The sequence below is a fragment of the Periplaneta americana genome, chromosome 1 (assembly GCF_040183065.1).
Source record: "Periplaneta americana isolate PAMFEO1 chromosome 1, P.americana_PAMFEO1_priV1, whole genome shotgun sequence".
Lineage (NCBI taxonomy): Eukaryota > Metazoa > Arthropoda > Insecta > Blattodea > Blattidae > Periplaneta > Periplaneta americana.
In genome coordinates, this window is record NC_091117.1 from 180,768,319 (window position 1) to 180,780,722 (window position 12,404).

Below are 12,404 nucleotides of genomic sequence, written 5' to 3' on the forward strand. Positions count from 1 at the left end.
AAGACAGTCGGATAATCCGCCGATCGGTTAATAGGGTGACGGATAATCGGGGTTCTACTGTATCAGCGAAATAAAAAATTGCCTTCTGTACGCAATCAAATAACAAAAAATATTATCGTATTATGTATAACAAATCGGAACTTACTTTCTGGACTCGACGCGTACAAACTTTGACAAGCATGATATATGTAAATTAGTGTGAACCTGAAGTGCACAACATACGGCATGCGTAGATTTTGTATTATAAGATACATATTATGCAGTTTGTTGTGTTTACGTTCAGACTGACAAAACAAGTGAAAGCAGACAGCATTCAGGCAGGCAGAATCTGAAGAATGCAAGAAGACAAGATACACACGTCAGAAGAAGAAACCCAGCCCGTCACCTAGACATGAAATAAGACAGTAAACAGCATCATGCTGTGACAAGAGACGGATAAAAAGTGAGGGATGTTTCAGCCCCATATCCGGGGGCGGCGGATGGCGTCTTACCCCAGCAGTGCAGTCTCCTCGGCAGACGCTGAAGCTGGCATTTTTCTGTCCCTATAAAAGCAAATTTTTCACTTCGATAACACCAAATAAAAACACAAAATGTGCATAAAAGTGATAGAAATGTATTTAAAAATAATAATATTTGTAATTAACTTTTACTTCCAATACCCTTGGGATTAAATAAATTATACAAACATAAAAATAATAAATATGTTTATAAATAACTCTTCATTCATATAGAGTGCCCCAAAAATCAGTGAACTCAAAATAAGACAACAGTCATTTAACATGCGTTGCTGACACATTCCGTTGCACGGGACTGGTTGTAGATCATGAGCTATTCCATCTCAAATCGACCGAAATATAGAGAAAATTGACCTTACAATTTCTAAATACAATGAAACTTTTTTTGTACGTAGAGAACTGTGATACAATGCTTTGTGCAAAGTTTGAGGCATCAGAACTTCATAGTGTTTAAATTAAAAATATTTAAATTTATCGTAATTTCATAAAATTGGCAACTTTAAACTGTTGTAGCTCCGAAACCCTTTCACTCAATGACCAAAATCATGGTTTATTTTGATGCTGAGAAATTAAAGTTTATATTGACATATAAACAGATTTTCTTACTTTTTATGGAAATGGAAAAATTTAGATTTTTCCTCATTAAGACGCCTTTGGCTAGGAAAAAAATATTTTAAAAATATATAGTTAGATTCCGCATTGAAAGTACAAACAAACACGTATTTTTTGCTGATGGTATGTTGATAAGAAAGTATTGAAAATATCAAATAAAGAAAATAAATAGTACGCGCGTGAACTAACCAGCTGACTGTGAGACGGGGGCTAGCCGAGACAACCAAGGCCAGGAGACAAACACGTTATGTGTCGTCTAGTAGTCATGGCTGTGCTAGCTTTATCACAGGTTTTCATAAAGCCCAAAGCTCGCTTATCTTCAGCTCTCGGCCAGTGCGTGCGGTACTGTGCCGTTCAAGTCTAGGCGTGTGAAAATAATCTATTTAATACCCTCGAAACTTATTGCTGAGCCACTAAGCAAACAATACCGAATCCCTCTCAATAATGCAAGGTTTTTTTCTCAATATTTTTTACATTTTTACAAATGGCCAAAAAGCCTAAAAGCAAGTAAAATCAGATTATCTATCTCTCTGTGTACAATAAAAATAAGGATTACTTCTTATAATAACCTACCAAATGTCAGCTTCAAAATAAGCTCTCGTTCAATGTTCTGCAGTAAATGGTTCCAGAGTTCTGAGCGTTGAAAGAGGCTTGTTTTTATAAAATACGCTAAATTTGTCGCTCAATAATATGAAAACCGTTTGACTTTCGATAGTATATTTTTGAAAATGCACTCCCCTCAGCACCTTGTATAAGTAGGGGAAAAAATTAGAGCATAAAAATGCAAGGTTTTTTTACTGATCGATTTCATATAGAATAGCCCTCATATACCTGTGAATCTGAATAATAGATCGGCTATAATAGAGTACGCTATTTATTTTTCACCCCACTAAGTTGCATACTTTAAGAAGAGATATTTTTGTGCCAGCACCTTTATTGAGACTAGAGGGCGCAGTCTAGCCTTAGAAATAAATAATAAAAAAATATATATATATATGATTTTTGGGACACACTTTTCACACCCCCAAAATTCTTTTCAATGACATCCAACAAGAAATACAAACAACTTCAATTTCATTTACGGTCAAAATTACATAACTGCAAACATAACAACACTACATAGACCGACTATAACACTCCTACTGACAGCAAGATTTATGTGAAACAGTTCATCACCGTCACTTGAACCGATAATGTAATTTTTTCAGTAATTATCTACATTTGTAACGTAGTAAAATTTAAAGTATCATTATTTAGCAATACAAAGTCATTTTCATCACTTCTTTTTAAGAACGTACAATTATACCCCGCCGGTTCGAACTAGAATGTCGAAGTTATATATTATTGTTTATTGTATTCGGCCACGGGCACAACAACTTCTCAATAAGAAAATACACTTTCCATGCATTACCGCTAATCCAATAAATAATTAAACGACCCCATGTTTAGAACATAATTAATGTTTATCAAATAAACCAACAGAATTCAATTAGTAACAGTAAACATTTCATTAATTACTGAGTAACATAATTTTGTTTTTCACGCAAATATTTGAATGTTTTCCTTTATGTTATTTCTCTGCTTCCCATATGCGCCAATTCTCTAATATGAATGAAAATGGAAAAAGTAACTTTTTTTATAATACACTGCTAATCTATTCAACAAAATTTAGGATTGCTTCCTTTCGCTTGAATGAAAGCGGCAAAAAAATAAACCTTTTGAGATAACGTTATCAGAATAGCACACTGTAAACAATGATAATGTGTGCAAACAGGTTTGATGCGCATCGAATGGGAGCATTAATTTTCTGTAAGGAAAGACGGTATTTAAATTATTCAAAATATACGCAGCAGAAACATTCCCAACGCAAGAAAAAAAGTTTCACAAATTACGTCTTAGCGGACAATTTTATAGCTATTTTATTGAACGTGAATATGAAAGCATACCAATTCTGCGATATTTTTCTATTAATAAAAAGTGCATACCTATGATATTTAGCGATTGGCGTAGCTCACACGGGAGAGCATTTGTCTGCTGAACAGGGTTCGATTCTTGCTTGCATTGGTTATCTGTTTTTTCTCACAGTACGATGAATTTCGGGTAATCATATACGGCGAATTCCTGGCTTCATCTCGTCAAATACAATCTCGCTATTGTCAATTCCATCAACGCTAAATAACCTGGTAGTTGTTACAGCATCGTTAAATAACCGTATTAAAAATAACGATAACAACATGTCTAAAATTTAGGAAGAGAACCGTTTCAAGTTTCTCAATGTTTAATGGTTTTATTTATTTAATTATATATATAAATTTATTATTATTATTATTATTATTATTATTATTATTATTATTATTATTATTATTATTAAAGGTAAAGGTATCCCCTTTACATGCAATGATGGCACTTGGAGGCCATGAAGGTAGAGCCTCATGCTTTCTTCACCTCGGCACTAGAATGAGGTGGTGTGGTCGGCACCATGCTCTGACCATCTTTAACCTCCAGTACTCAATTTTATAGGTGATTGAGTGAACCTTGGGGTCGTTCTGGAAGTTTGGTAACGAGAAAATCCCGTCACCACCCGGGATCGAACCCCGGACCTATTATTATTATTATTATTATTATTATTATTATTATTATTATTATTATTATTATTATTAACACGGTAATGTTAGTGAAGAAAAATATTTTCATACTTCATATTTTTTGTAAATTACACTGCTTACCCCTTTCGCTTTCTGTAATGTTCGAGTACCGAAAAAATTCAGCCATAGAACTAGATTTACCAAATAAAATTTCAGACTGAGTTGGGTTACGTACAGCAACGAGAAATTTTCAGGTAAATAAGTGAACATATTCCGAGCCCTACTATAATGATATGATTAGGTACAGTTGTATTTTTATAGTAAATCGTTTATGTATGTTCCGGTATTAGCTTTCGCATACATTTAATAGCTCTACTCACCAGTATACTTTGCACTAAACAAAAAATTCCGTACGGTCTTTTGAAAGTTTCTCATAAACATAAGTTTCCGATTAATCTCCTTAATTAAACGACTCACAATGCCCATGGTTGCAATAACACTTTACATTAAAGTTAATTTACGTTGAGGTTCATAAAATGCTTTTAATTTCAGTATGCGAAATTGTCTCGAAATACAGATCCAATTGCACAATAATTTATACTCTCTACTAACATTAGACTATCACAATTTGTTGACTCTGTATTCCTGCAACCGGATTCTGTTAATGTTGGCATAAATTGCGGTACGATGACAGGATTCTCGGTTGAAAGCAAACGTAATTGAATACATTTGCCTCAGAAATAACGCATAATACATGAAACACAGTGAAAGCCACGCAGTTACAAGCAACATAAAAGGTACCTGCCTATATAATACAGACCTTTAAAACGTAAGAAAACAATACGAAATACGAACTGAGTTTAATTTGTATCTCGGCACACTGTGTTGTTAATATGGTCTGTTGAAAGGAGATGCTGATTATTTCAAAATTTAATTTAAGGTGACTGGATAGTCTGATCGTATGGCTGTTATGTATACGTGAAGAAATTTTGTTATTACTTTTCAACTTTCGAATGTACCAATTTACAATTTTTACAGCATACAATTTGGTTTTTAGATTATTTTTCTACCTCGTATGCTTGATTTTATAAAAATGTTTAAAACTGAAAAAATATTAATTAAATTTAAGTAAACAAATACAGGTATTTCAGGAAGATTTTTCTCAAAAACCCTTTCAAACATCCAGACAGACATACAAGCAAACAAAATGCGATTTTTAGTCTCAGAATGCTTAATTATGGGCCAACATATTGACACCAATTATTTTTGAAAGAGCGAAAATTACAGGAAGAATTTTGGTTACAGATTTATTAGGTTTCTAAAAATTCAAGCATATTTCCAATACGGTTGACTATATTTTCCACCCTTTTCATCACATTATGAATATTCGTTCAATAGAACAAAATTATTTTTCATCCTAAAAAATAATTTTAAAAATTTCATATTTCTTCATATCTTTCTCACTGTAAAAATCCATAATAATATCGATTAACTATGTAAAAGTGCCCATGGTTCTTCACTACCATATGAAATAGAATTATGCAAAATTTCAGCCTCCTAATCCCATAATTTTCTGAGAAAAATGTTCCTAAAATACCCATGTTTTTAGCTTGAATTTAATTAATATTATTGAGGTTTATAAAATAAAGTAGGCCTATATAACGTAGAATGAAAATCTAGAAACCAAAATACACCTGCAAAGATTGTATGCTGTAAAAATTGTAAAGTGATAGTTAAAAAGTTCCAGTGTAATAGCAAAATTTCTTCACTTATTTCACCTATACATAACAGCCATACGCTCAGACTACACAGTCCCCTTAATAAAGGCTGGTTCACAATAAACCGGAAACGACAACAAAAACGAGAACGAAAATAATATTAAAATGAATGTATTTAAATGTGAGCATTCACAATAGTTCATTGTGAATACATTTAAATGCATTTATTTTAACAATATTTCTGTTCTCGTTGTCGTTGTCGTTTTGTTCCCGGTTTATTGTGAACCAGTCTTAACACTCTCTACGATATACTCGTACGTGTATTCGATTCACAGCAGTAACAAAATTCTCAGTCACCGGAGTAGTTCGGATGGTAACGCACTTGCCTCCTGATCCAGAGCGGCGCTCGAGCCTGGATCTGATTACCTGGTGGGGTTGTTCCGAAGTTTCCCCAAAGGTAGGGCGAATGTCAGGTAATCCATGGTGAAAATACTCTCTCATTTCGCTATCACAAACCCCATCGATCATAAATAACCTAGCAGTAGACACAGCGTCGTTAAATAACGTAGTAAAAAATAACTAAAAATATAACATAAGATGAAGAGTTACATACAAACAATTTCCCGTAAACAAAAAAATCTTGCTTTAGAGCGCTTGATCGTGGATGTGTTGGTGACAAAGTGTTTCACATAAATAGCCATCATGTGCGATTGTGGATGCACTTAATACTAGCAACAAGCTCATCAGCAGCCTGCTACATACTGCTAAGCATTCCAGGCAGAATATGTAGAGTAACGTTACCTTCGCTTTTCTGTAATCCAGTGAATTCCAGGCGTTTGTGTGTGAGAGGCAGGGGACGGAAGGTTGTGAGCAAGGCAGGTATTACATGCACCTCAGTTTAATATGCTTCAGGACATTCTGACAGTTCTCGAACAAGAATGCCACTTCCACTATGTTGCAAAATGAATGTTGGAAAGTGTGTATACCAACAGCAATAAAATGTATTCACATGTGCTTCACTTCTACATCTCTTCATGTGAAATTTTCGTTTCAGAAACGATGAAATTTATGTACGTTTCAAACAGAACTAGGTACATTTACCTAAACGCGAAGAAGTCCATATTTCTCTCTCTCATTTACCCCTTCTATCTACCTGTCTATACAGATTCAAAGCGACGATAGGGTAGCCTACACTTAAATGAATAGAAAACCTGTATTGTTTTATAAATAAAATCCACGGTTAATTAGAAAATTAAGTTGGAAGTTTCGGCAGTCTGGCAACATCGCCGTTAACACACACTTCTCTCTTCTCGTAATACAGATGTAAGAGGTAAATTTGTCGATATGGACAAAAATCACGATCCTAATAGCAATTGTTACCGAATAAAAGGATGTTAAACATTTGGAACGATTTTTTTCTGAAAAAAGAAAAACTATGAACTTTCCGCCAATATGGCATTACAATTTTTTGTTACATACAACATGAGCTATTCGCTCCGAAAATCTGCAGGGTTATTTCACTTCCACCCTGTATATGTGTCTAAATATTTTTCATCAAATAGAATGTGCATTTAAATTAAGTCACAAGAATTTTTTTTAAAACACAAGAGAATCTAATTTTTTATACACTGATCGTTAATTCAAAACAACCTACACTAAGAACGTCGCTATCCTAATAGACAAAACATTAGTTTCAATATTGCTTATATTTCTGTATATAGCAGTCTAAACTGTGTTCGTTTGTTCAGAGTATTAATAAGGCAATATTAAAAAAAATAAGTTATTGGAGACAACACTTGCCAAGTGTTTTGCGGAATATTTTGGGATTTCTTCTGCATAATTATCAGATACAAAATTTGTTTTTTCTTTTCATTTAAAAAGATTACTTCAATTATCATTGTAAAAATGTTATCCAAGGTTCAAAGAAACAGGTAAATCTTTTTCTTGTTTAATAAATGTAAAATGTGGAAAATGTATTTATTTAAATTACGTTAAATAGAAATGGGTGTCACATCGAAAAATAATATATAACAAACTTGTACAGAGTTACGTATTAGAATACATTATTTCAATTTTGTATTAAATTTAATATATTACACCAAAAAAATCACATTTAATAACTTTTGTTTATGATACACAGGCAATAATTCAAAATAATCAAGTGTACACAACTTGTAGTAAAGCTAGAATTAATATAATCACAGCTCCAAATACTACATTATATTTTTATCAATTTCCTTGCAATGAGGCAATGAAATTTGACAATAGATCCACATAGAAACACGATCTGATTTTAATTATCACACAAAATTTATAAGCATTGGGTCATTCTGACTTACCTACGTTAAAAAAAATGAAAGTAACAGAATGTCGAAGTCACCAGAAATGCGTGCCAACTAACTCATATTCATCTATAAAATCACCCTTTAAATGTTAAGTGTAAGGTAATTTTTCAGCAGTTACTGCTGCTCTGTCTGGCATAAGATTGTGAAATTTCTGGCCACGATCCAAAATAATCCGGGTCTAGCAATGACCTTACTCGCCACAGATCTATGAAGACGGAGAAGTGAAGTATTTGCATAATTTTACTCTGCTCATTGGAACACACTTCCGAAAAGTCCAATTTGTTAAGTGGATTGTTACGGTTTCACTTGAATACTGCATAGTTCGAAATAAGAGAATTCTTTTCCACAATTTGAATAATTTTTGTTGTTACTCAATAAGTTCTAAAGCAGCCATATACCTACAAAATGGCTGAGTATCTCACTTATTTAAATTCCGTTTGAATAACAGTCATCATATCATTTTTGAACTCCATAGTTTACAGAAATACACACAGAGTAAGCCAAATAGCATTATAACTTCTAATATTCATAAAACAACATATTCTGTATAAGTGGTTATGTAATCTGTCGATGTAAACGGCGAACAAGTTTTTTTTTTTTCGATTATATGCACCATCACCGGCGTCTGCTTGGACTCCGGGGCCGTAGGATATAAATTGGCGACTTTTATAAGTTCAGAAAGAGCTCAGTGTGCGTTATTGTTTACAAAACAGATATCACGCAGGTATAAACAAATACTACTGCACTAGAGATGAACAACAATCGAAAAAGCAAGATTAACAGCGCCCGCAAAGCCGAAAACCCGCACGACAATGTTCTATACGTCGCATCGTTGACGTAAAGACTGCTTGTGAGGATTTCGAGACGCCGAGATTGATCACTCCTGAAGTCCCGAACGTCCATCAGCCTTGAATCGCCAAAGTTGTTTATACCTGACAACGTTTATCTACTTCGGCAACTGTTATATATGTATAAATAATAAAGTAGCCTATTTGAAACCATCTCTACCTTTCATTGTATAATAATCCTTCCTCAGTCTTTATTTAATTACTAGGTCCTTATTAAAATGCTAGGAATTTTCTTTTCATATGTTTGAGATCAAGTGTGCAATTTCAAGTAAAAAAGATATTAATGTTACGTTTTATGTTTCTTAGAAATGCAAATTTATTTGAGAATGTTTTTTTTTTTCATTTACATAACCATAGGTAATATTATCATATAACAGAACCAGAAATTTTGATAACTAAGATACTGTTCTGTTTTGTCTTTTGTCTCATTTAAACATTTATAATGTTATCTATTTCAATGATGTATGTTATTCAAAGTTACGAAATCTTTCCACGCCGACCAAATGCTATTTCGGGAATGACGAGACGAGAGGAGACGAGACGAGACGAGACGAGACGAGACGAGACGAGACGAGACGAGACTCGAAAGACAAATCCAACGAACACAGCGAGCGACAGCGGCGTTAGTTTTGTTCATCTCTATACTGCACTATATTTAAAAACCTAATCGAAATAGTCTTAAATCATGCTTTCTTCGTTTGGCTTATACTACATCTCGTGTCAGCAAAATTCCTGTAACAGCGGCCAAATTTAGTACGAAATTTTCTTTGCATTCGTGTAGAACAATTTGCTTCGAGAAACTAAACACACACCAAACTCGTTCCAAACGTGTAAAAGTCGCCATTTTATACAAGTGGCGCTTCAAGTGAACACCTATGATACTACATAACCGGTAACAAAACTCTATCGCCTTCCCTATATTGCGTATTATTGTACATAGCAAAAAATTATGATAAAAATGCCAATACTAAAAATTCTGACACTAATTTAGGCTCACTCCGCATCTTATGCTTTTTTGTTTTAATGTCAAGGGGACTTTTGCAGACCTGAGAAACTGAATTTATATTTAATTGTAATCAGCAATGATTAAAATGTTTAATTAATTTGAATTATTTCAACCAAACAGCCTGGCATATTACGTGGCCAGGGACATTATTTAAAACAATCTGAGATACGAAGACAGAAGCTTAACTTTCAGACACATACCGGTGTAAGAACATGAATTCAAAATCTTTTAAAGTAGAAGTGATTTTGGAGAAACTGTGAAAGAAAAACAATGAAAAAAGAAAAATCAGTTTTTGCTTTCAGAGACGATAAAAAATGATGACATCAAATGTAATATTCGATGAAATTTTAACGACTGCATTATCTAATCTTGTTGTTGCGCAATTAAATTATCCGTCGCTATAAAGTCAAGGCTATGCTCTTTAATTTATGCATCTATTTTTAGACCAAAATCTTAAAATAAATTATTTCATTTAGTGCAATTCATTTTGTTTATGATCTTTGGTGGTAAAGCATAAACTGAGAACAGCTTCGCGGAATTTCAAATATATTTAGGACCATTTTCGGAACAGCTATTGATGCAATATAAAGCGAGACAATTGTTTACTTTAGCTGAGAGCGCGTTTTCTCGACGAAATTCATTCAGAACGCCTTGACTTGACTTGGGGAATACATACAAACTACCAAAAAATTGAGTGGAAAGCAATAGCTTTCATTTTATCTAGTTAGTATTTACGACTTTAAGGTATATAAAATTGGATATTTTATATAAATTTATTACATTCCACGGAATCAAAGGCTTTTGCTCAACAATAACGGACAGACAAAAAAAAAATTACAGATAATTAAAACAAAATATTGTTTCAATCTAAGAATTCGTTATTAATGTAAAATGCCTTCTGGGTCAGCCAACCAGAGAACAAATTGTTTTAAGTCATTCTATTCAAGATGAACTTATTGCACTAATCGTGCAATTTTTCATTGTTTTTGACAGTCTACTTTTAGGAATGTCAAAGTAATTATTCTTCCCAAGACCATATGAGTGTAAAAAAATTGTAATCTCATTAGAATTTCTCATTTCAGTCATTTCACAACCATATATAGTGTCTTCAAGGATATATAGCCCAGTTACAGTCATGATTTCCTCTTCTATAAATAACTGTTTATTGTGAGCAATTGAAGACGAACCAGTTATGGCTCTTATTGCTCTTTTTCGAACTAAAACTATCTTTTACTTGACAACTATTATTCCACATTAGTAAACCATATTTAACAATGCTCTGGAAATAAATTTAGCTGTCCTAACATATTCATGTGGAACATACCGTTTTCAATTTCTTAACAAATAAACGGTATAATTGACAGGGGATAACTGAAGTTAGTGTGTTGTAGGTTTATCGTATTTGGCACATACTAGTGATAGTGTCTGATCATGGATGATCATATTGCACTATATTTTACCCTCCGCCAGCATATATTTTTGTAAATATTGCTGTTGGGTTAGGTTAGACGAAGGGATAGCCAATTGACGCGGGCCCGAGGAATGTGACAAGGTTAGAGAAGTGCGGCTCGCGACAGGATCATCTTAGCTGTTTGCGCATGCGCGAAATGCGCGAACTTGGTTCATAAAAATCTAAACTAACCAAACCTAACCTTCATATATGCAACATGTGTAACCGGAACACGAAGGGGACTTTTTGATTTGATCTGGAATGTACACGCAAAAATAAATCCAGGTAAAGATCACGCTGACACTGCATGAGAGGTCCACGCATGCGCCACAGCTAAACTGTTTCTGTCACGAGCCTCTCCTAGTTAGAGCGGGTTAGAGAGGGGATAGATAACCGACAGGAGATCAAGGACTCTGACAAGGTTATAGAGTTAGTTAGACCTATTATTGCTTTCCGCTCAATTTTAGTAGCTTGCAAGTACTCCACAAGTAAAATCAAGCAGTTCTAAATAAATTTCGTGGAGAAAACACGCAGTAAATAATTACCTAAATGAGAGAGAAAATAGCTCTGAGAAGTTTTAACTCTATCTTCCCGATATCACAGCATAATTTGATCAAATTTAACAATATAATTTAATACTTGTAAGAAATCCCAAACAAAAATAATTATTATTGCAGAAATAAGATTGTAGAGATGAAATATGGACTTGTTAAAGGGTTAATTAAAAACAAACTCTCACACACCACGCCGAAGGTTACAAGAAACATGACAAATCACTGCTCGAGCAAATAGCTCCTGGCAGCAGAGGGATGGAACAAGGGTAGTTTTACCTGTTGGCCATCCCTGAAGCGGGCTCCACGCGGGGCTCGTTTTGAACTCTCAAAATGAGAGGGTCGGAGCGCCTGGTTTGGGGCCCAGTGAAGCTAAATGCTTTCTTCACAGATTCAATGACACTAAACTTGTTCTCTGCTATGGTGGTAGTCTTGTACACGTCATCAGCAAGTGACCTGTATGAGGTGCCTATACCAGACGGCATGTTTCCAGGTGCCTGCACGCGTGCAAACGTAAACAAACCCAAAATAAACATCAACATACAAATAAAAACAAAACATATTATGCAAAATGAAAACCGTGCACAAACAATTGCAAAAACAAAATACATAAACCAGTCCAGCACTAAGAATTTTAAAGAGAAATATGAAGAAATGGCATTTATAATATGCACCTACATTCCATACACATAGGGTGAGCCAAATTTACTCCCGGCCTAAAAAAGGCAACATTGATATCAACAAGGGACTATGCAACGTACAGTACGTCGAAGT

At 34.0% G+C, this 12,404-nt stretch overlaps 1 protein-coding gene across 7 annotated transcripts in view; it reads right to left on the reverse strand.

The window, feature by feature from the left end:
• MESK2 (misexpression suppressor of KSR 2) overlaps nt 1-12,404 on the reverse strand; it is a 502,743-nt gene that overhangs the window by 329,376 nt on the left and 160,963 nt on the right. For 4 of the 7 annotated variants that reach the window (XR_011333492.1, XM_069833378.1, XM_069833403.1 and 1 more), the window contains exons 2-3: nt 11,910-12,127; nt 492-542 (exon numbers count right to left, since the gene is read on the reverse strand). The exons of 1 other annotated variant lie outside the window; for it this stretch is intronic. Coding sequence is in view for 5 of the 6 variants with exons in the window: in XM_069833378.1 (XP_069689479.1) it covers nt 492-542; nt 11,910-12,127 (269 nt within the window). In the remaining variant the exon portion in view is untranslated. The remainder of the gene's footprint in view (nt 1-491; nt 543-11,909; nt 12,128-12,404) is intronic. 2 more of the 7 variants (XM_069833415.1, XM_069833421.1) reach the window with 1 other exon arrangement.